The sequence below is a fragment of the Lipotes vexillifer genome, unplaced genomic scaffold (assembly GCF_000442215.2).
Source record: "Lipotes vexillifer unplaced genomic scaffold, Lipotes_vexillifer_v1.1 scaffold24, whole genome shotgun sequence".
Classification (NCBI taxonomy): domain Eukaryota; kingdom Metazoa; phylum Chordata; class Mammalia; order Artiodactyla; family Lipotidae; genus Lipotes; species Lipotes vexillifer.
The window spans coordinates 3,187,639-3,212,046 of NW_006782914.1; the positions used below are offsets into that span (position 1 = coordinate 3,187,639).

Here is a 24,408-nt window from a genome sequence, read left to right on the forward strand (position 1 = left end):
GAATAACTGTTATCCTGGGACTTCCCTTTGCCCCTATCTTATGTTGGAGCCCTGGTTTTATGGATCTAGTATCTTCCTTTTAGTTTACTTCCTCATTTTGCTGAAGTACTTTCTCTAGTAATTTCCTAAGGAAGTTTGCATTAAAGATAGTTTGAATCCTTGCATATCCTAAAATGTACTGACTGTAATGACTCCTTTACCCAGACCCACGAATGAAGTGAGCTTCATTTGTGAAAATTCTTAGAACCAGTAGTGAGATCTGCCTTATCTTTTATAACACTTACCATATCATTCATTAGCTATATACTCCCCTTGTGTAATCATCTCAACTACATGCATTTATCTTTCACATTAGTAAGTCATAAACTTTTATGAATGCTTTGAAGCACCTACTTCAGTATTTTACACTGGAAATGTTTTGTTTGGCTCCTTATAATAGCTAACACCAAGAAAGTATTAAGCTATTTCTTCTATTAATGTAGAGACTGAAAATTACATTGTTGGCACTTTTCATCTGAGTTTATTTTAGATTGAAGAGAGAAAAGGGAATAATCCAGCTGGAAAAGAGTAACAGGTTAGGGGTCTGAACCACTAAGCGTTTAAAGAGTATTCCTTATGACACTGAAATATAATTTTATATGAAAATACACCTTAAATTCAAGATACTACAGTAAAGAAGAACCAGACATGTTTATTTCGTGCTGTATATTGATCAGATAATTATCCTATCAGTCATGCTGATAATTTAATTACTTAAATCTTGTGCCAGAGTGAACCTACTGAGAATGCAAGTCTGTACTTTACAAGCAAAGTTGTCCTTCCTATCTTTGCCATTTTAGGGATTTTTCTCTTTTTAACAAGGACATACATGGTGATTACTTTGTATTCCAGGTATATTCTAAGTGCTTTATAAATATTAACTCATTTAATCACAACAAACAGAGAAAACAAGTGCTATTACTATCCCCATTATACAGATGGGGAAACCAAAGCACAGAGAGGTCAAATAATTTGCCTAAGACCACACAGCTCACAACCAGAAAGAGATGGAGCCAAGAGTCAACTTCAGGTAGTCTGGCTTCAGAGTCCTTGCACTTAGCCACTCTCTGGGTTTATATATGCCTAATGAGACTATGACAACGCTTCTTAATACTGAGCCTGGCCCTTGTTCTCCAGGTCTGGGAAGGATGTGTGTAGAAAATTAACCAGACATTCTTTGTTTCACAGTTGACCGTGCCCTCCTTGTTGAAACATTTCTTCACCGGGACACACTCTGGTTTTCCTCCCACTTCACCTGTCTCTTCTCAGTCTTTCTGTCTCCTCTTCTCTTTTCAACCTTTTCTCTTGCTCAAGATAAAAAGCCTTAGAATCTTGCTTCCTCCCCTTTTCTCTCAGATCTTCCCTTATCTAAAAATAGTCTTCTTCTAAGCACCACCTAATGCTTTACCCTATTTGATTTTTCTTCATAGCACAGTACTACATGAAATTATGTACATATTTATTCATTTCACTTGTATGTTTCTTCCACTAGCATGTAAACTCCATACTGGATTTAAATCTGTCCTAATTTGGGCTCCTTTCAGATGTTCTCTGTTTGTTTTTACCCCTTTTGCCTTCTTTTAAATTTTATTATTAATTTTATTTAAATTAATTTTATTGTTTCACTTTTCCCTCTATTAATTTAGAAGTTTTACTCTCTGATTCTGTTGTTTCAGATAAATTAAAACACACATGCTTAATTCATGAGTTTCAAAGATCTAAAACAAAATTATTATCTTTCTCCTGGATAACATAAGGACCTTAGAATGCTTTGACTCCATTAATTTTTCTTTTGGCATATATACTATTATTGTCTGGTATTTTAAACATACCTTTTTTTTTTTTTTTTAGTTATTTCTGACATATACATTTTAAAATAATAACTACAATTATGACTTATAACATTATACCAGAACATATAAGATTTTTAGAAATTTCATGTAATGTCTGAAACATTTATATTAACATTTCCATACAAATAACCCAAAGAAAATTTAGTACTACTTGTTTTCCTTTGTTTGTTTTATACTGCAGGTTCTTACTAGTCATCAATTTTATACACATCAGTGTATACATGTCAATCCCAATTGCCCAGTGCAGCCCACCACCATCCCCACCCCACGGTGGTTTTCCCCCCTTGGTGTCCATACGTTTGTTCTCTACATCTGTGTCTCAGCTTCTGCCCTGCAAACCGGTTCATCTGTACCATTTTTCTAGGTTCCACATACATGCGTTACTATATGATATTTGTTTTTCTCTTTCTGACTTACTTCACTCTGTATGACAGTCTCTAGATCCATCCACGTCTCAACAAATGACTCAATTTTGTTCCTTTTTTATGGCTGAGTAATATTCCATTGTATATATGTACCTCAACTTCTTTATCCATTCGTCTGTTGATGGGCATTTAGGTTGCTTCCATGACATGGCTATTGTCAGTAGTGCTGCATTAAACATTGGGGTGCATGTGTCTTTTTGAATTATGGTTTTCTCTGGGTATATGCCCAGTAGTGGGATTGCTGGATCATATGGTAATTCTATTTTTAGATTTTTAAGGAACCTCCATACTGTAAGGCCATCTGGCACCAGCCAGGGGAACACAATCAGATTCACAGGTTGCATCAGACCGAAACTCTCCGGACCACCCAGTTCCAGAAACTGGCCTGGAGACTTTCCAGACCACCCAGTTCCAGGAACTGACCTGGGGACTTTGCACCCGGCCCAGCCTTTCCGCCTTTTGAGGGGCGGGACTAACGGTCCCCCAGGATACCCGAAAAGACCACCAAATAAGGAATACCCTGCACTCTCCCAGATTCACCACACCCCTTTCCCTTCTTCCCCTATAAAATCTTGGCCAACCCTCGCCCGGGTGCAACTTCTCTGGCCCCTTTCTCTTGGACCAGTGACCTCGCCCGGAGCGCTCCCTAATAAAGCTCACTTGAAGCTTTCCTCTGTTTCGCGGTGCCGTTTGTTAAGATCCAACCTTACACATACTGTTCTCCATAGTGGCTGTATCAATTTACATTCCCACCAACAGTGCAAGAGGGTTCCCTTTTCTCCACACCCTCTCCAGCATTTGTTGTTTGTAGATTTTCTGATGATGCCCATTCTAACTGGTGTGAGGTGATACCTCATTGTAGTTTTGATTTGCATTTTTCTAATAATTAGTGATGTTGAGCAGCTTTTCATGTGCTTCTTGGCCATCTGTATATCTTCTTTGGAGAAATGTCTCTTTAGGTCTTCTACCCCGTTTTGGATTGGGTTGTTTGTTTCTTTAATATTGAGCTGCATGAGCTATTTTGGAGATTAATCCTTTGTCCGTTGATTTGTTTGCAAATATTTTCTTCCATTCTGAGGGTTGTCTTCTCGTCTTTATGGTTTCCTTTGCTGTGCAAAAGCTTTGAAGTTTCATTAGGTCCCATTTGTTTATTTTTGTTTTTATTTCCATTACTCTAGGAAGTGGATCAAAAAAGATCTTGCTGTGATTTATGTCAAAGAGTATTCTTCCTATGTTTTCCTCTAAGAGTTTTATAGTGTCTGGTCTTACATTTAGGTCTCGAATCCATTTTGAGTTTATTTTTGTGTAAGGTGTTAGGGAGTGTTCTAATTTCATTCTTTTACATGTAGCTGTCCAATTTTACCAGCACCACTTATTGAAGAGACTGTCTTTTCTCCATTGTATATCTTTGCCTCCTTTGTCATAGATTAGTTGACCATAGGTGTGTGCATTTCCCTCTGGGCTTTCTATCTTGTTCCATTGATCTCTGTTTCTGTTTTGTGCCAGTACCATATTGTCTTGATTACTGTAGCTTTGTAGTATAGTCTGAAGTCAGGGAGTCTGATTCCTCCAACTCCATTTTTTTCCCGCAAGACTGCTTTGGCTATTCGAGGTCTTTTGTGTCTCCATACAAATTTTAAGATGATTTGTTCTAGTTCCTTAAAAAATGCCATTGGTAACTTGATAGGGATTGCATTGAATCTGTAGGTAGCTTTGGGTAGTATAGTCATTTTCACAATATTGATTCTTCCAATCCAAGAACATGGTATATCTCTCCATCTGTTGATATCATCTTTAATTTCTTTCATCAGTGTCTTATAGTTTTCTGCATACAGATCTTTTGTCTTCTTAGGTAGGTTTATTCCTAGGTGTTTTATTCTTTTTGTTGCAGTAGTAAATGGGAGTGTTTCCATAATTTCGCTTTCAGATTTTTCATCGTTACTATATAGGAATGCAAGAGATTTCTGTGCATTAATTTTGTATCCTGCAACTTCACCAAATTCATTGATTAGCTCTAGTAATTTTTTGGTGGCATTTTTAGGATTCTCTATGTATAGTATCAGGTCATCTGCAAACAGTGACAGTTTTACTTCTTCTTTTCCAATTTGTATTCCTTTTTCTTCTCTGATTGCCATGGCTAGGACTTCCAAAACTATGTTGAATAATAGTGGTGAGAGTGGACATCCTTGTCTCGTTCCTGATCTGAGACGAAATGCTTTCAGTTTTTCACCATTGAGAATGATGTTTGCTGTGGGTTTGTTGTATATGGCCTTTATTATGTTGAGGTAGGTTCCCTCTATGCCAACTTTCTGGAGAGTTTTTATCATAAATGGGTATTGAATTTTGTCAAAAGCTTTTTCTGCATCTATTGAGATGATCATATGGTTTTTATTTTTCTATTTGTAAATAAGGTGTATCACATTGATTGATTTACGTATATTGAAGAATCCTTGCATCCCTGGGATAAATCCCAGTTGATCGTGGTGTATGATCCTTTTAATGTGTTGTTGGATTCTGTTTGCTAGTATTTTTTGAGGATTTTTGCATCTATATTCATCAGTGATATAGGTCTGTAATTTTCTTTTTTTGTAGTATCTTTGTCTGGTTTCGGTATCAGGGTGATGGTGGCCTCACAGAATGAGTTTGGGAGTGTTCCTTCCTCTGCAATTTTTTGGAAGAGTTTGAGAAGAATGGGTGTTAGCTCTTCTCTAAATGTTTGATATAATTCACCTGTGAAGCCATCTGGTCCTGGACTTTTGTTTGTTGGAAGATTTTTAATCACAGTTTCAATTTCATTACTTGTGATTGGTCTGTTCATATTTTCTGTTTCTTTCTGGTTCAGTCTTGGAAGGTTATACCTTTCTAAGAATTTGTCCATTTCTTCCAGGTTGTCCATTTTATTGGCATAGAGTTGCTTATAGTAGTCTCTTAGGATGCTTTGTATTTCTGCGGTGTCTGTTGTAACTTCTCCTTTTTCATTTCTAATTTTATTGATTTGAGTCCTCTCCCTCTTTTTCTTGATGAGTCTGGCTAATGGTTTATCAATTTTGTTTATCTTCTTAAAGAACCAGCTTTTAGTTTTATTGATCTTTGCTACTGTTTTGTTTCTATTTCATTTATTTCTGCTCTGATCTTTATGATTTCTTTCCTTCTGCTAACTTTGGGGTTTGTTTGTTCTTCTTTCTCTAGTTTCTTTAGGTGTAATGTTAGATTGTTTACTTGAGATTTTTCTTGTTTCTTGAGGTAGGCTTGTATGTATAGCTATAAACTCCCCTCTCAGAACTGCTTTTGCTGCATCCCATAGGTTTTGGGTCGTCATGTTTTCATTGTAATTTGTCTCTAGGTATTTTTTGATTTCCTCTTTGATTTCTTCACTGATCTCTTGGTTATTTAGTAACGTATTGTTTAGCCTCCATGTGTTTGTGTTTTTTATGTTTTTTGTCCTGTAATTCATTTCTAATCTCATAGCGTTGTGGTCAGAAAAGATGCCTGATATGACTTCAATTTCCTTAAACCCACTGAGGCTTGATTTGTGACCCAAGATGCGATCTATCCTGGAGAATGTTCCATGCACACTTGAGAAGGAAGTGTAATCTGCTGTTTTTGGATGGAATGTCCTATAAATATCAATTAAATCTATCTGGTCTATTGTGTCATTTAAAGCTTCTCTTTCCTTATTTATTTTCATTTTGCATGATCTGTCCATTGCTGTAAGTGAGGTGTTAAAGTCCCCCATTATTATTGTGTTACTGTCGATTTCCTCTTTTATAGCTGTTAGCAGTTGCCTTATATATTGAGGTGCTCCTCTGTTGGGTGCATATATATTTATAATTGTTGTATCTTCTTCTTGGATTGATCCCTTGATCATTATGTAGTGTCCTTCCTTGTCTCTCATAACATCTTTATTTTGAAGTCTATTTTATCTGATATGAGTATAGCTACTTCAGCTTTCTTTTGATTTCCATTTGCATGGAATACCTTTTTCCATCCCCTCACTTTCAGTCTGTCTGTGTCCCTAGGTCTGAAGTGGGTCTCTTGTAGACAGCATGTATATGGGTCTGGTTTTTGTATCCATTCAGCAAGCCTGTGTCTTTTGGTTGGAGCGTTTAATCCATTCACGTTTAAGGTAATTATTGATATGTATGTTCCTATGACCATTTTCTTTATTGTTCTGGGTTTGTTTTTGTAGGTCCTCTTTCTTTTGTGTTTCCCACTTAGAGAAGTTCCTTTAGCATTTGTTGTAGAGCTAGTTTGGTGGTGCTGAATTCTCTTAGCTTTTGCTTGTCTGTATGTAAGGCTTTTGATTTCTCCATCGAATCTGAATGAGATCCTTGCCCGGTAGAGTAATCTTGGTTGTAGCTTCTTCCCTTTCATCACTTTTATGTATATCTTGCCACTCCCTTCTGGCTTGTAGTTTCTGCTGAGAAATCAGCTGTTAACCTTATGGGAGTTCCTTTGTATGTTATTTGTTTTTTTTCCCTTGCTGCTTTCAATAATTTTTCTTTGTCTTTAATATTTGCCAATTTGATTATTATGTGTCTTGGTGTGTTTCTCCTTGGGTTTATCCTGTATGGGACTCGCTGTGCTTCCTGGACTTGGGTGGCTATTTCCTTTCCCATGTTAGGGAAGTTTCCAACTATAATCTCTTCAAATATTTTCTCTGGTCCCTTCTCTCTCTCTTCTCCTTCTGGGACCCCTATAATGTGAATGTTGTTGCATTTAATGTTGTCCCAGAGGTCTCTTAGGCTGTCTTCATTTCTTTTCATTCTTTTTTCTTTAGTCTGTTCCACAGCAGTGAATTCCACCATTCTGTCTTCCAGGTCACTTATCCGTTCTTCTGCCTCAGTTATTCTGCTATTGATTCCTTGTAGTGTAGTTTTCACTTCAGTTATTGTATTGTTCATCTCTGTTTGTTTGTTCTTTAATTCTTCTAGGTCTTTGTTAAACATTTCTTGCATCTTCTGGATCTCTGCCTCTATTCGTTTTCTGAGGTCCTGGATCATCTTCACTATCATTATTCTGAATTCTTTTTCTGGAAGGTTACTTATCTCCACTTCATTTAGTTGTTTTTCTGGGGTTTTATCTTGTTCCTTCATCTGGTATATAGCCCTCTGCCTTTTCATTGTGTCTGTCTTTCTGTGAATGTGGTTTTTGTTCCAGAGGCTGCAGGATTGTAGTTCTTCTTGTTTCTGTTGTCTGCCCTCTGGTGGATGAGGCTATCTAAGAGGCTTGATGGGTGGGACTGGTGGTGGGTAGAGCTGACTGTTACTCTGGTGGGCAGAGCTCAGTAAAAGTTTAATCCACTTGACTGTTGATGGGTGGGGCTGGGTTCCCTCCCTGTTGGTTGTTTGGCCTGAGGCAACCCAACACTGGAGCCTACTGGGCTCTTTGGTGGGGCTAATGACGGACTCTTGGAGGGCTCACGCCAAGGAGTACTTCCCAGAACTTCTGCTGCCAGTGTCCTTGTCCCCGTGGTGAGCCACAGCCACCCCTGCCTCTGCAGGATACCCTCCAACACAAGCAGGTAGGTCTGATTCAGTCTCCTACAGGGTCACTGCTCCTTCCCCTGGGTCCCAATATGCATACTACTTTGTGTGTCCCCTCCAACAGTGGAGTCTCTTTCCCCCAGTGCTGTCGAAGTCCTGCAGTCAATTCCCACTAGGCTTCAAAGTCTGACTCTCTAGGAATTCCTCCTCCCGTTGCTGGACCCGCAGGTTGGGAAGCCTGACGTGGGGCTCAGAAACTTAAATCCAGTGGGTGGACTTCTGTGGTATAAGTGTTCGCCAGTCTGTGAGTCACCCACCCAGCAGTCATGGGATTTGATTTTACTGTGACTGCGCCCCTCCTACCGTCTCATTGTGGCTTCTCCTTTGTCTTTGGATGTGGGGTATCTTTTTTGGTGAGTTTCAGTGTCTTCCTGTTGATGGTTGTCCAGCAGCTAGTTGTGATTCTGGTGTTCTCGCAAGAGGGAGTGAGAGCACGTCCTTCTACTCCGCCATCTTGGTTCCTCCTCCTAGCATTTTAAACATATCTTTTCTTGAATCCCAATAAGCATTATTATTACTAATTTTTTCAGTCATTTAAAAAAATGTTTACCCAGACTTTTATCATTTTCTTTGTTTTTCTTTCTGCACCTCAAACCTCCATCTCAGATTAGTGTCCTTTTGCTCAGACTTCCTATGGAGAGGTTTTCCAGTAGGTGAACTTTCTCAGTTTTTGTCAGTTTAAACTAGGGGTCCCCAATCCCCAGGCCACAGACTGTTATCTGTGAGGTGAGCGGTGGGCGAGTGAGTGAAGCTTCATCTGTATTTACAGCCGCTCCCCATCACTCACATTACCGCCTGAGCTCTGCCTCCTGTCAGATCAGCGGTGGCTTTAGATTCTCATAGGAGCAGGAACCCTACGTGAACTGCGCATGCAAGGGATCTAGGCTGCGCACTCCTTAATGAGAATCTAATGCCTGATGGTCTGAGGTGGAGCTGAGGCAGTGATGCTAGGGCTGGGGAGTGGCTGCAAATACAGATTAGCAGAGAGGTTTGACTGCACAGAGACCATAATAAATCAATTGCTTGCAGGCTTACAGCAAAACCCTATCAGTGAGTGGCAAGTGAAAACAGGCTCAGGGCTCCCACTGATTCTGCATTATGGTGAGTTGTATAATTATTTCATTATATATTTCAATGTACTAAGAATACAAATAAAGTGCACAATAAATGTAATGTGCTTGAATCACCCCAAAACAATCCCTCCCTCCACCCTGGTCTGTGGAAAAATTGTCTTCCATGAAACTGGTCCCTTTGGCCAAAAATGTTGGGAACCGCTGGTTTAAACAAAACTCTTGAACTTTTCTTCAGGGGTAGTTCATTCTTTGTCAATCATTCAGGAATGGAAGCAGTGAGAATATTAATGGGAAAATATCATAATTCCCCATAACTGCACAATCCTGTAGCTGATTTAGAACATCCCAACATGGGCAAAAATAGCTCATTTATCATGCCACACTTCATCTTGGCTAGAAATATGTAAGCCCCAAAATGACAGAAGCCATACTTTGGGTTCTGGTACCAAAAATTTAGAAGTTCTCCTTTGTTTCAAGCCCAGAGTTTTTTACACCAAGGAAAAGCACCAGTTAGTCTGAAGTTGGTGAGTCATATGCCTAGCTTTTGTAAAAGGGCGATTATAATAAAGGAGACGGGAAAGAACTAGTATATAGGCAGATCAATTTCAGTATAAAGTACATATGAATCACTGTCTAGAAGTTCATTCTTTTAAAATTGTTTGGTCCAGAATGCCATCAAGATACCTCCTGGGATGTCTTTTGTTCCCCCAGGAGTATCTATAGCCCAATTTTAAAATACTAAACTAGCATATGACTTGTGAAACCCACAAGAATGTTCCTACAAGGCTCTTGGGAAGAACACAAAGATCAGATAAATATATGTAGACTTTCAATTTCATAAAATCAGCACATGGATCTTAACCATATAAGTAGCTCAGAAGGTTGACACTAAGGTGAGCAGCTGTTAAAAAACAAGGAACTAGCCGATAGTCAACAAAACAGGTATTTATTGCTGCAAAACTACTTTCGACTAACTCACAAATTACTGCCAGAAAAGTTCAAGGGGATCAGAATAATTAACATACAAACTCAGAACTATAGTTCTCACTATGCACTGAGTACCCAATCTCTTAACATAATCATGAAAAGCTGACTCTGAATTATGCCATTCTGTATAGGAGTACCAGAAAGTGAAAGTTCTGTAAATAACAGCCCAGAGAAGGACTATTGTTATTTCATTTTAAAGCATCATCAACTTTCCAGGAAGAAAATAAAAGCAGATGGCTTAAGAGCAGGGTACATGTGAGAATCATCTAGAAAGACTGGTCAAATGCACATGTCCAAACCGTACTACAAACTGACTACTCTTGATCTACAGGGTGATTCTTGTTTCCCACACTTAGTTAAGGACCACCACTTTAGGGAATTTATTTCTAGAGAATGTGCTGGGGTCAAGACTTGTTAGAAAGAATTTCTTCACATTTAACCAATATTATGAATTTTACCAAAATCACTGTACTCAGGATCATTTTGATAGAGATTCCATTACCTTAAAAATAGAGGCAGGTCCAAGGCCTTTGGTCTTAACAATAAATTTGCAGTATAATTTTACCAAGAATAATTGCAGACCAGGCATCATTCAGAATATCTGCTAGTTTCTTGGTTAAGCCAAAGGGAGGCCATCAAAGCAGGTCACAAAAGGTGCTCTACCAACAGTTAAATAGGACTAAAAGGCTAAAATTTACTATAGAATGTAAAGTGAAAATTTGAGCAATAAGAAATGATATATTTGACAATTTTAATTGCAAGACTAGGAAAAGAGGAAAGGGTTAGGGGAAGGAGGATTATATGGATTAAACCGGAAAGTTTTCTGAGAACTAAGTCAGCTCTATACTTCTACTGTCTTTCTTGGCTCACATGATCTCTTTCAAATCATGTTTCCCTCTTTCGCCTTCGAAGAGCATCTGATTGGACTGGAAAATTAGCTATATGATGTCATGTAACCATCCCTACTGACTAGCCCCCAGTTCAGAGATTAGTTGCATTGTCCACTCTGGCCAGAGTAGTAGAAATGGTTTCACCCCAGCACACTGACTGATTTTATCAGTAGGGCTGTGTAACTGGTAAACGCTGCAAGACTTTATAAACCAACCAGTGTATTCCTATTGTTCAACATGTTTGGTGATGAAGCCCCTGGAAAATCCTGTTGACCAGTCTCTCCAAGGACTCTTTTCAGGGTATTTTCAGCAGTATTCACTAACCTTCCACTTTGAACTTTGGCAGGTCCAGAAGAGGCACTTCAGACCTTCTGATATTTACAGGAGCTTAGTTTGAAAACATTGCCATTTGTAGGCTCTTGAACAGGGAAGTCGAATGAGTAGTGTGATAGTGGACAAGAGTTTGGTGAGTAACAGCTTCTAAGATGACCTAGAGACTTGAGAGCCTGGAGAAATTAAAAATTCTCTATTGTGCTAATTCAAGCTTGAGCTGAGGAAGACTGTATAAGTTTTTACATTGCTGCTGTAACAAATGACCAGAGCAAATTACCTTAGTGGCTTAAACAATACAAATTTATTATCTTCAGTTCTTTAGGTCAGAAGTCTGGCATGGGTCTCACAGGGCTAAAATCAAGGTGTTGGCAAGGCTGCAATCCTTTCTAGAAGCTCTAAGAGGGAACGCATCTCCTTGCCTTTTCCAGCTGCCTGAAGCTGACCACATTCCCTGCCTTGTGACCACCATCCTCTGTCTTCAAAAACAGCAACAGCAGATTGAGTCCTTATGCTGCCATCTTTCTGGTTCTCTGATCATAGCTGGGAAAGTTTCTCCACTTTTAAGGAATCATGTTATTAGATTTGGCCCACCCAGATAATCCAGGATAATCCCTCTATCTCGAGGTCAGTAATCTTACTGACATCTGCAAAGTCCCTTTTGCCATGTAAAGTAACATAATCACATTTTCCAGGGATCAAAGTGTAGATATCTTTGGGTGCCATTACTATGTGTACGATAAAACACTTAGAACAGATATTTTAGGCAATCAATAGGCCTTCTCTTTTAGCTGGGTTGATGGCCCATAGAGTCAATTTGGTATGGAAATGGGGTGGAAGAGGTAAAAGAAGATATTGAGGTCAAGCCTAGTCATTCGGGTAATTTCACCCCTTTTCAACCATTCTAAGATGGGTGAAAGTCTGTCTGCCTACTGCCTCTAAGAGGGACAGCCTGGTTCTCACGAAAGCACAGTATCTAGGGGAAGCTTCCAGATTTGTGACCAATAAGCCTTACAAAAGCAGGCCTGGTTTTTTTCCCAAATGTTCCCAGGGATGGGCTTATTTTCTCACATTCCCTGAGAGCACTGGTGCCTCTCCTGTTGGCTCCCAGTTGCTGGAAACCATCTGCCTTCTTCTTCTCTGCGCTCACATGGGCCCCATCTCAGTCAGGCTTGCTTCTTGGAGGGAGCAAACGGGACCAGGGAGCAGGATGTGGAGAAGGACTGTGGAAGCAGAAGTCAGTGTTGGGGCGGGGCCACACTGGAACTAGTATGCTAGTGGAGACCCAATGGGTAGTTGATTTGGGTGCAGGCAAATGTGTGGCAGTCATTCTGAGCAGAATGTGAGCACCAGAGCCTTTCTGTACTACTGGGAGTGGCTCCAGGAAAAAGGATGCCTAGCTAAGACATTACCTCTGAGAGTTTTGATATCTTTATTTCTCTGTCTCATTGGTTGCGCCTGATTTCCTCCATGACATTAAACAACTGTTGTATGATTTTTCTGTTGGTAGCACACAATTTTTCCAAATTAAAAAAAAAAAAGACAGGAACAAAAAGGTTATGCTTTTCATCTGTGTCTGTGTAAACAAACCCAGTAATTACCATAACTCAAATTGCTGCTGAAGCTCTCCATATTTTAATGTGCACACTGTCGCTCTTGCTACTAAATCTCTGCCTTTATCCTGGGAAGTTAATCCTGAATTAGGAAACAGAAAAACTGATTAAAATAACATTGGGCCAAGTCCATGATTTTTATATTCATAAGATTCAAAATTTCTGTGAGGAAATGTGCAATGCAAATTGAATTATCTTCCAGAGTAATAAAAAAAAAAAAGAAGGAAACCAAAACAATGGTAAAATATGGGTATCCATGCAGAGAGATATATGAATTAGGCTTTCTGTGGTTTGGTTTGATTGTGATTCAATATTCCACTCCTCTGAAACAACCTTTACTTACCAGGCTGCATAAACTCAATTCTCTTCAGTATAAAGTGAATATTATCCAGTTTTCAAGTAGCAACATTTCCTTAAATTCTACACTTTTATCAAAAGGGGTTTTTCACTGAACTTTGAAGATAACATTATTAATCCTTGCAAGTGTTCTAATCACGGTCTTTCTTGATTGCCTTTAGGACAAAAGAGCAGTTGTAAATGTTCAAAGAAAAATCAGGAAGGTGAAAGCCATTGTTTTTGTGCCTATTGGCATGGGGTAGGTGAAACTGAGTATTAAGGAAATAGTGTAGAAAATTCAGGTCTCCACATTTTCTTTTAATAAATTGGGCTAATTTAAACTCTACCACCTATCTTTCTTTTTTCCCTCCATATCCACTCTTGTCCCTTTCTACCCTGTTTCCTGCCTGGGAACGCTGACCTGTAGGGACTTAACCAATGAGCTCTCTTGCTCTCTGGCTTGCATTTGGGTTTGGCAATAGAGAGCCCCAGCAAGAGGTCAGAGGGAGAGGGGAGGGGAGGGTCAGAGTTCCCTCTGGATGGCTGTGTCTCTCCGCTGAAGACCACTGCTCTTGTCATGGTTGTCCTTTCTTCCAGGCTCTGGAAACTGCTTTCTCCCCCTTTCCCTTCAGGCTTGGCACTGTTTGTTATAAGCTTCAGGGTACTGTACTCTCCTTTGTTGTTTTGGTTTCCCATATCTTGCCAAACCTTTATAAATACTCTCTTTAGTAAACACTCCTCAAATTATTCTAATTTGACTGAGCTCTGTTTCATATTTCAACCCTGACAGAGGCAGAATCTGCCTCATCCAGCCCTGTATCTAAATTCTTCCCACATCCTGGGGCCACCATCATTTCTTCCCGGGACTACTAACTGACCTTTCTACTTCTACTCTTTATGGCTCAAAATCTTCTAAAAGTTTCTCATCACAAATATAATAAAGTCCAAATTCCCTACCATGGCCCAGGGCCCTGTCAGACTGTTAACATTCAACTTCATCTTGAGCCACGCTCATCTCCCAGGTTCTAGAATACACCAACTTCTCTTTTGCCTGAGGACCTTTGTCCATGTTGGTCTCTCTGCCTAGAGTGTTCTGCTCCCCGTTCTTCGTATGGTTAGCACTGTCAAAGACAAAAACATGAGTAAGTGAGGAGATGGATTTTATTCAGGCTATTGCAATAGGGAAACACCTCAGATCCGAAGATTATAGTACGTATTAAGTTTCCTATGGTTGGTGTAACAAATCATTGCAAATTAGCGGCTTTAAACAATAGAAAGTCATCCTATGATTGTTGTGTGGGTCAGAAATCCAAAATGAATCTTACGTGGCTAAAATCGAGGTGTTGGCAGGGCTGTGCTGCCTCTGGAGGGTCCAGCGGAGAATATGTTCCCTTTCTTTTTCCCACATCTAGAGCTGAATTCCTTGTCTCCTGGTCCCTTCCTCTATCTTCAAAACCAGTGATGGAGCATCTTTTCTCTGACTCTGCTTCTCTCTGTTTCCATCACATGGCTGTCTTCTCTTTTATCTGTGGTCAAGTCTCCTGCTTCCCTCTTACAAGGATACTTGTGATTCTGTTTAGGGTCCAACCAGATAATCCAGGATAATTGTCCCGACTCAAGCTCATTAATCACATCTGCAAAAGCTCTTTTTCCAAATAAGGTAAGATATTCATAGATTCCAGGGATTAGGACCTGGGTATCTTGGAGGGCCATTTTTCAGCCTACTACAGCGTGTCTCAGCAGAGGGGTTTGCCTTAGATTTTTATGGGGAGGAGTAGACAAGTTACAGGTGGGGTTATTTATAGTTGGGATTGTTTTTTCAATCAAAGGAAGTTGCAGTGGAACAGGAAATGCTTAGTTGGTTTCAGGGGAACAAACAATTCTAATCTTGGCTAATTATTCATGAGACAAAGAAGAAAGAGGATCTCTGTCTGACCATGTCAGCAGATTCAGGCAAAAGAGGAATGGTCTAGGTTTAACCTTGTCACCAGTAAAAATGGGAGCCATCTACAAATCTTGTGGGAGTCATGAGAAAGAGTGGATAGCAAGTCTTATCTAAGCCCTGTGGGGAATGGTGGTTCGTTGCAGTTAGTCATTTTCTAGAACACAAAGGGGTGGGGGATTTGGGGGAAAAAAGACTGGGGAGATTTCTTAACCATCACTGTTTTTTGGGAGCGTAGAAGTCAGGTAAAGTTCAACACTGTCATCACTTTCTCATCTTTAAATATATTTTCATAGATGCCCTCCCTGAACACCCTATATAAGTACTGTCCTCTGCATTATTCTGTGTCATAGTTCCCTCTTTATTTCCTTCGCAATATTTTTCACAATCCGTAATTATTTTGTATACTTATTTGCTTGTCTCTTTAGACCATAAACTTTTTGAGGACAGGGAAAATGGTTGTCTTATCTTAAGAGCTTAGAACAATGTATCTTTATATCTTTACAGCCTGGCACATTTTTGTTGAATTGACAAAAGAAGCAATACCAGATGGCCAATAAACTCATGATAAACTGTCTAGTAATTACCTCATTGGTAGTGAAATAAATAAGGATAAAAATAACAGTGAGGTAAACAAAAGAGAGTCAGACATCGTAGGCAGCAGGACCCACATGTTCAGAGACACACAGTGGTGTGTGTGGAATGTGGGGCATGGCTGGTGTGAGATGGGACCTGAGCCTGGCAGGCTGAGGCTCCACAGTGAGTCAAAGACCAAACCTCAAAGGAGGTGGGGCTCCATACTTCCTATTCCCCTCAGTGCCTGCATTCATTCATCCTTTCAACAAATATTTTTGAATGTGTTCAGTTTGCCAGGCACTGGTCTAGACTTTGGGGACATAACAGAGAACAGACCAGACAAAAATTAGTCTGACAGTAAATAGAAGAAGTGATTAAAATAAACAGTGCTGAATGTTAAAGAGAGAAGCAGAGCAGAAAAGTGAAATGTGGAATGTAGGCTTGCAATTTAGAGAGAGTGGCCAGGGAAGACCTCAGTGAGAATATGCTATCTGCCAGGTGTGGGATTGGGGGTGGAGGGCATGTAACCAAACTTGAAAGAAGTGATATTTGGGAGGAAGGCATTCCAGGTAGAGGGCACAGCAAGCAGTCAGGTCCTGAGGTGCAAACTCACCTGTAAGAAGGCTGGTGTGGTCTAAACAGAGTGACAGAGAGGGGTGCACAGTTGTAGGAGATGCGGCCACAGAGGCAAGGGGTGAGGGTTGCAGTTGTAGGGCCTTATAAGCTTTTGTAAGGACAGTGGCTTTTCCACTCAGTGAAATGGGAAACCATTGGAATATTTTGATAAGAGGATTGACATTCTCTATATTTCATTTAACAGGATTGCTGGGGCTGCTATTTTGAAATGAGACAGAAGAGGATCAAGGCCCAATGCAGGAAGACCCTTTAGGGGGCTGCTCCGTGATCCAGGTGAGAGAGGATGGAAGTAGCACGTATCAGGGAGGTAGCAGTGGAAATGATGAGAAATGGTTAGATTCTGGACGTACTCTGAAGCCACTAGAATTTGCTGATGGGTCAGATGAGAAGTGAGGGAGAGAAGTCAAGGATGACTGCAAGGTTTACAGCAAGGATGGGGGTGCCATTTACTGAGATTTGGAAGAATACTAAAAGAGCAGCTTTGGGCAGGAAGATCAAGAGCTCAGTTTGGGACACATTAACTCCAAGGTGCACAAGTAATACTTTTTAAAATAGAACTCGCTTTGAAAATGTTCCTGTGAACATTAGGAAATTACTTCTCTGAACTTCTCACCTTCCCGGAGAATATTTCTACCACGTCTTCGTTGGGAGAAGGCACAACAGGAAAATTAGAAAATCTAAGTATGTAACTGCTTTGGAAATAACAACAGAAAAGTCTGTATGTGAAGTATCTCCTTTTCCTGATCTCTTGGGCACCCAAAAGAGCAGATGAGTTGAATTTGGAAGTTGAAGAAAGCCACCAGCTTTGGGGAAAGAGCTGCATCAGAACAGAGGCCCAGCTTTGGCCCCCAGGGCTCTGCAGCTGAATCCACAGCTTGGCAGTTACCGTGTCTTTCTCTAAAAAGCTGACTGCCTAGCTTTGGCCTCAGGCAACCCTGTGCTGAGAGATCTTCCAGGCAGAGAAAGAGAGCCCAGGCTCCTTGCTCCAGATGTCATTGCTTGTCACCTTCTCTGAAGTGATGCCACTCATAACCTAGATCTTGACCTTAACCTCTGAGTTCTCCTGCATCCCTCATCTTGAACTGCCCAACCTGAAAATACACTCTAAGTCTCACAAGAGAGCTCCATACACTCTGCTTCACTGCAGGGTCATTCCATGTAAATTAATTTTCCAGGTAACTGAAGCTTAGCTGTCCTTTGATGTCAACCATATGAAGGAAAATTTTTCTGAGGCTGAACTGTAAACATTCTTGCTTTCTTAACCAGGGCACCTAGAACAAAATTGAACTTTTCTGACGTTAGGCTGTCTCCTCACAACTTGATGATGCCCTCAGGCTCTAGTGAGGTATGTAGAGTCTGTGCCTACTACACTTACAACCTCAAACTGCTGTGTATTCGAGGCTTGTATTTTCTTTTTAAAAATGTTTTTGTTGTTTTGCTGCATCATCCCTGCTGTCATTGCTAGTTACTGCTTGATTATTTGGATACTTCACAGGCCATTTTTAACTTATTATCTGATTCCAAGCTTGGGTCTTAGTAGCTAAAATATGATCTTCAGAAATGCAAGATAGCATTTGTGGTGGGCAGAATTGTAAGGTGGCCCCTTCATGTTCACACCCTGTGTAATCTCCTCCCCTTGAATCTGATCAGGACTCATGAGTATGATGGGATGGCCACTCCAGTGATTAGGTTACCTATATGTTTGGCAAAGGTGAAGGGACTTTGATTATGTAAAGTCCCATAATCATTTGACTTTAAGTTAATCAGAAGGAAGATTGACCCAGGTGGGCCTGACGTAAGCAGGCAAGCCCTTTAAAAGATGATCTAGAGGTTCAGAGGTTTTCTCTCCTGTTGGCTTTGAAGAAGTAAACTACCATGGATTCTATAGCAGTAAGAAAATTAATTTGGCCAAAAACCACATGAGCTTGGAAGAGGACCCTGAGCCTCAGATAAGAACACAGCCCTGAGCAACAAACACCTTGACTGCAGTGCTGTGAAACCCTGAGCAGAAAATCCACCTTAAGCTATGTCTGTACTCTGAACGCATGGAAATTGTGAGATAATAAATGGGTATTGTTTTATGCTTGATACATTTGTGATAATTTATTATGAAGCAATAGAAAATTAATACAGTATCCTATTTGGATTTTGTATTTAAAAGGGTAAAAGCATACTGCACTTGAAATGCATGGGTTCATACAAACTTAATCACATTATTATAATTACCCCATCCTACTATGCATAATAGCAATTCTGAGTTTTATTCAGCTCAGGAAATAAAACTCCAGAACCTATTAAGATTATGCTTGTCCATTCCTGAGCTTCAACAAATAAAATATGCAGGGCTGTAGTGGAAATCCAACTCAATATTTCTCTTCTCTACTAATTTTTCTACTCAGGAGAGAATCATAGATTAGGGAAAAAAAGATCTCATGTTTAAAAAAAAACTAAAATGGAACAAAACTAAACTTATCAGTGGCTGTGTGGTGGGGTCAACTTTTTCTACATGATATTTTAGTTACCTATGTTATAAATAAGTGCAAAAAAATATCATGATGGTATAATATCTCTTATATTTTTGAGCATTTTATAAAACTTTAAAAAGTTTATTTCATATGACCATCACAATATATGTCACTTCAAACACGAATTAAGAACTAAACACAGCCTAGCAGGCTAGTAATTTATTTATATATTCAATTTTTTAAATATTGTTTTTGAGTAATTATTATTGGTGCATAGAAAAAATCAAATCTCTTTCACAGCCACCTTCATTAATCTTGTTTTCCTCTCCAGAGTCAACTCTTACTGGTTTCTTGTGCATTTTTCTAGAGGTGTTCTCTGCAGTTACAAATAAATATTCAAACATGATGTGTTAATTTTAGTAATTTATATTTTACTAGAAATTGATATATGCCACTGGAATTTAATAATTTACCGGAATAAAGTTTTAAAGGGTGTTCTTCTCCATAGTTGTACTCATAGTTCCTTGCTCATTTGTAAATTTGTATATTTATATTTTATCCTTCGACATTCCTTTTTTTTTTTAAGCAATGGCAACAAACAGCACTTGAGCTTATCAGTTGTACTGTTTTTGTCTGTCCTGGTCTAACATTTAGTTAAGTACTTACCATAAAGTGCTCAGCCAGGTACTGTGCTCTGCTTTTAATACACACAATCTCATTTCCCTGCAACAACCCTCAAGGGTAGATCTTTTTAATAATGCTCATTTTATGTATGAGAAAATGGATTCTGCAGGAGGCCAGGTAATGAGCCTTCCACTAGTAAGGGGGAAAACTGAGACTCAACCCTTCTCTTTCTGACTCCAGAGCCTCAGCTTTTAATTTTACTTCCCTGCTTTTCTTCCTTAATGTCTTCTTCATGCTTTCCTTTAATTATCTTGCACAGTTTCTAACTTCTTGAGTTGACCATTAACTTTCATTTTTTGTATTTATTAATAAATCCATTTATAGATATAAATCTACCTCTGAGCCTGCTTTATCAGCATAAACTATGTTTTGTTATGTGGAATTCTCAATGTCAGTTTTGCTAAATAGTCAAAATGTGTTATTTCTTTCTTTTTTGACATGAGATATTTAGAATTTTATTTTCCCAGTGAGTAAGATTTCTCAAGTTGTTGTTTATATATTTGTAAATAATATTAGTTTTATTGTATTGTGGTAAAGGTGTAATATTTCCTATTTCTACATTTTAGAATTTACTGAGTTATCTAATATATAATTTGTTTTCAAAAACATTCTATAGATCTCTAAAAGACAGTGTAGTGTTTGTAAGTGAGCACTATGGTACCTGTTAAATCCATTTTTAAAAATATGTAGTTTGAATTCTCCTATACTTTATCTGTCAAAGTTAGAGATACAGGTGAGCTGTTTCCTAAGAAAATTGACTTTCTTAGTGACTCTCTCCTCGCTTCCAACAATTCTTGTGTTATTTATGTCAATATGATGTTATTTATTTAGATAAAGCTCCATTATTATCATAGCTATATTATGGCTATATATCTTTCATAAATATAAAAATGATGCTCTCTTATCCCTCCTAATTCTTTTAATCTTAAACTTTGAAATTAAAATTGCCAACTCTATTCTTTTTGTTTGAATGTTTCTGTATATTTTTTTATTTTGTTTTTAGCCTTTTGGATATATAATTTAGAATATTATGCTAGCAGATCAAATAGAGTTTGATTTTATTTATTTTTTACTAAATTTGAGAGTCTGTTAAAAAAGATACACATTTATATTTTGTTTATTTCTTGTATGTTTGATCTGTCTTTTTTTCTATTGTATGATTTCTCTTTTTTTAAATGATAATTTTTTCCTGACATTTTGGGACTATTTTTTCCTTGTTTTTATGTTCTTTATGCATCAGAATTTACGTACAATGTTTTAAATTCTGTTAGGAGACAAATTTAAGCTATTAAAAAACTGTACTCAAGGGCTTCCCTGGAGGCGCAGTGGTTGAGAGTCCGCCTGCCGATGCAGGGGACACGGGTTCATGCCCCAGTCCAGGAAGATCCCACATACCACAGAGCAGCTGGGCCCGTGAGCCGTGGCCGCTGAGCCTGCGCGTCCAGATAGGCAATGGAGAAAGAGAAGTAGATGTCTTTGCTCTAGTTGTGTGTGTGTTTTTAACAGAAATCTGGTCGTCTTGCATTTAGAGTGTCTGCAGGATATACAAAGGGAAACACCATGAAAATTAGTGATTGAATATATGGATCTGCAACTTAGGGGAGCTCTGTGTTAGAAATGTAAATTTGGGAGGCATCAGCCCATGGTGGGAGTCAAGTCACAGGAACAGGGAAGACTGCCTAAAGCAGGAGTTCCAAAATCTTGCAGATCATCAGAATATACAGATTCCTTGGTCCTTCTCCCGTAGAGTCTAATTTAGTAGGCTTATGATTGTCCTCAAGAATCTATAATCTTTTTTTTTTAAAGTTTCCATTGAAAGAGCTCTAAACTTGAGTATTGAGGGAAGAGATTGTAAGGCAATGCTCCCAGTGTGGTCTTCCTTACATAAGAAAGTTTTACGTCTCTATGTACCTGGCTATGTTGTAGGGATGGTGGCAGGGTCATCGACTGAAAAAGTGATGAAGATTTTGAAAAGTCATTGTGAGAAAAGCGTAGGGATGCTGATGAGACACATGTACAAAGTGAGGGGACAGAGAAAGCTGGACATCAATGAACATGAATGTGTAACCTTCTCCTTCTTGCTCAGCAACCTGAGTATAGACATGGAGATAGTAGGAGGTTGGGTTAATAGAGTTGGGTAAATCAAAGGACAAGGACAGGACCCTGAGGACTACACAAATATGTTGGCATTTGACCATAGCCCCCATCCTTTCAATTTTCTGCTACCCTAACCTATTCCCAGCACAGCTGCTCTTGACCTCAGGATCACCGGTCCCTTACTACCACCCATCCCCGTTTTTCTCGGTCCATGTTCTCCTCCTTTCTTAACCTGGAACCCAAGGGACACCCTTCAGTCACTCTTTTGCCAATAACCCTCAAAATATTAAATAACTAGTTTAAGGTAATACCACTAATAAATGGTGAGACTTGAACTTAGGCCAGTCTGAGTGTGTGTTTGTTTGTTTTTTGACCAGTACTTTATATGACCCCTGCAGTTGGCATGGTGATACCCCACCCAGACCCTGTTTAATGAAGGACTTATTGCCGCAGCATGTGGGAGTGCTGTCAGCAGACAGACTTCAGCTGTCAGGCCCTTTGGTATGCCTCACCTGCAGAGAGTTGCCGCATCCAAGTTCACACTCCTTCCTGGGCCACCCACCTCCAATGACTGATAAATGTGGAAGTATAAAGTCCTGGCCCTCTCAGCCCTTCTTGGTACTACTCTGAAGGGACATTCTATCTCCAGAGCTCCCTGTGAGGTCACTGAGACTGTCCTTGGGACTGCATCACACCTCACGTTTCCCTCACCCTTCCACAGGTGTTGATCCCAAGGGCACTCCTTAATAAACATGCTCCACGCTAAACTCTCTCTGAATCTGTTTCCTAAGGGACCTAACATAACAGCTTCTTCAAGAAACGAGAGCCAGAATTTCATGTTATAGAAGTCATATGACTTTTCACCTTTTCCAGAGACCCTATCAAGTGTTTTAGGGAAGTGTCAGATCCAGATGAAGCCAGGTGCTCCTTGCTCTGGTCACCAGGATGGCATCTAGCCATTTGGATTTCAGGTACATAGGGCTCAAGAGAGAGGGCTAATCCAGGCCTGAGTTAAGTCCAATGGTGTCAGATTTGGAATAGGGATATCCTGCTTCTTAAGCTTTGCTATTTCCCTTTTCCCTCCCTAGTCATCCATCTGAGGCCAGAGTCTGGCCTGGAAGACTAATCTTGAATCCCAGCTTTAAACAACCTGCAGATGAGGCAACCGATTGAAAATTTCAGGCTCGACATCTGATACACCCATTGCACTGTGATTTTTAAAGAAGATGTTGGGGGTAGGAGTTTATTAATTAATTAATTTATTTTTGCTGTGTTGGGTCTTCGTTTCTGTGCGAGAGCTTTCTCTAGTTGTGGCGAGCGGGGGCCACTCTTCATCGCGGTGCGCGGGCCTCTCATTATCGTGGCCTCTTGTTGCGGAGCACAGGCTCCAGACGCACAGACTCAGTAGTTGTGGCTCACGGGCCCAGTCGCTCCGCGGCATGTGGGATCCTCTCAGACCAGGGCTCTAACCCGTGCCCCCTGCATTAGCAGGCAGATTCTCAACCACTGCGCCACAGGGAAGCCCTGCACTGTGATTTTAGTGACTGAAAGGTAAAAACACGACCTAGGCCAGAGCAAACGAATTTGAGTGGTTTTATTTCAGGTTGATTTTTTCCCCTCATATTTTATCAGTTAGAATAAACAGTCATAATATGTTAGGAAAAAAAATAAGCAAGCCATCCATCAGAAAAAAATTTTTGGTTGTTTTTTAATATGATTAAGTATTATAGGAACACTAACAAATGAAAAAAAATCGATACTTGTATATTCCAAATTTGTAAGTTTCTCCACTTCACATTTTAATTATTCTTTTAAATCTATACAATCACTGTATAAAGTAACTAAATATATGATTCAGGATATATTTCTTTATAGCAGTTAGAAAATGTGTGGTATTTGGTTTTCAATTAAACATCTATGAAGACTTCATCTGTGCTACCCATTTAATTAGAAAAAAAATATGCAAAGTAATACCATGCTGGAAATGTCCAAATAGGGAAAGCAACTAAAATTTATATATTAAGGATGGAATATATTTCATTTAATTGGAATATATGTTGCCTCCTAATCCAGCTAATATATTTTTCAATCAGCCCCAAATTGAAGCCATATGTTATCAGCGATCGCTCAGATCACTCTTAAGTATATAATCTGTGTTATATTAAATAACCTCATTTAGGTAACTGCTTTAAACATTGTGTAGAAGCAAGTACTTCTTAAAGGTTTCAGTTATTGATTTTCAAATCTTCTTTGTAGGTATAAGCTTCTCAGAAGGCCAAGCATAATCACGTTTCCTGCCCAGTTGGTCTTTTCCTTTGATAACCACCCATGGTTACTATACCAGCCTGTCAATAGGCATTTAATGAGGAACTGCTGTAGGGGCTGAAGCCTCTACAAGGGCCTAGAGGCAAACAGAAGATTAGGTGTGCCTGGAAAAGCTTACAGTAAGTTGGTGGTTTTCACGGGCATAAGCCAGCATGGGTTTGCTTAATTTTCTTGTTTTTCAACAGCAATGACGAGATGTTTTTCTAGGGGTAGCATTGGCTTTGACACCCCCTTAAACTGATAGAAAAAAAGAAATAGCTCCTATTAAGTAGTAATTTAAAAAATGACAAAGTTTACTTGGTCTCCAGAGGTTTGCATATCCACAGATCAGATTTATAATATGAAGTACTGGAACATGTCTCCTACTTATTCATACATTACGTTAAAATGTGTTCTAATCCTTTATCTTTTAAGAATAAAATGTCAGGACATTTTTGTGATTTCCTCTAACTAGTAAGACAGGAGGGAGGTTCTTCGTGAGGATTTCCAGCCAAGCCATGTACAACCAATCTGATATAGATCCTTTTCTTGCCACTGGAAGGCTCCTGACAGCATGGAAGAAAAATAAAGAACAAACGTGACAATTAGTAC

At 39.4% G+C, this 24,408-nt stretch overlaps 1 protein-coding gene across 1 annotated transcript in view; it reads right to left on the minus strand.

The window, feature by feature from the left end:
• Positions 1 to 23,072: 23,072 nt before the first annotated feature.
• The window catches only part of SLC12A1 (solute carrier family 12 member 1), a 92,418-nt gene continuing 91,082 nt past the window's right edge, over positions 23,073 to 24,408 (minus strand). Inside the window, 1 exon segment of the mRNA XM_007455555.1 lies at positions 23,073 to 24,362. Coding sequence (XP_007455617.1) covers positions 24,227 to 24,362 — 136 coding nt within the window. The 3' untranslated portion in view covers positions 23,073 to 24,226.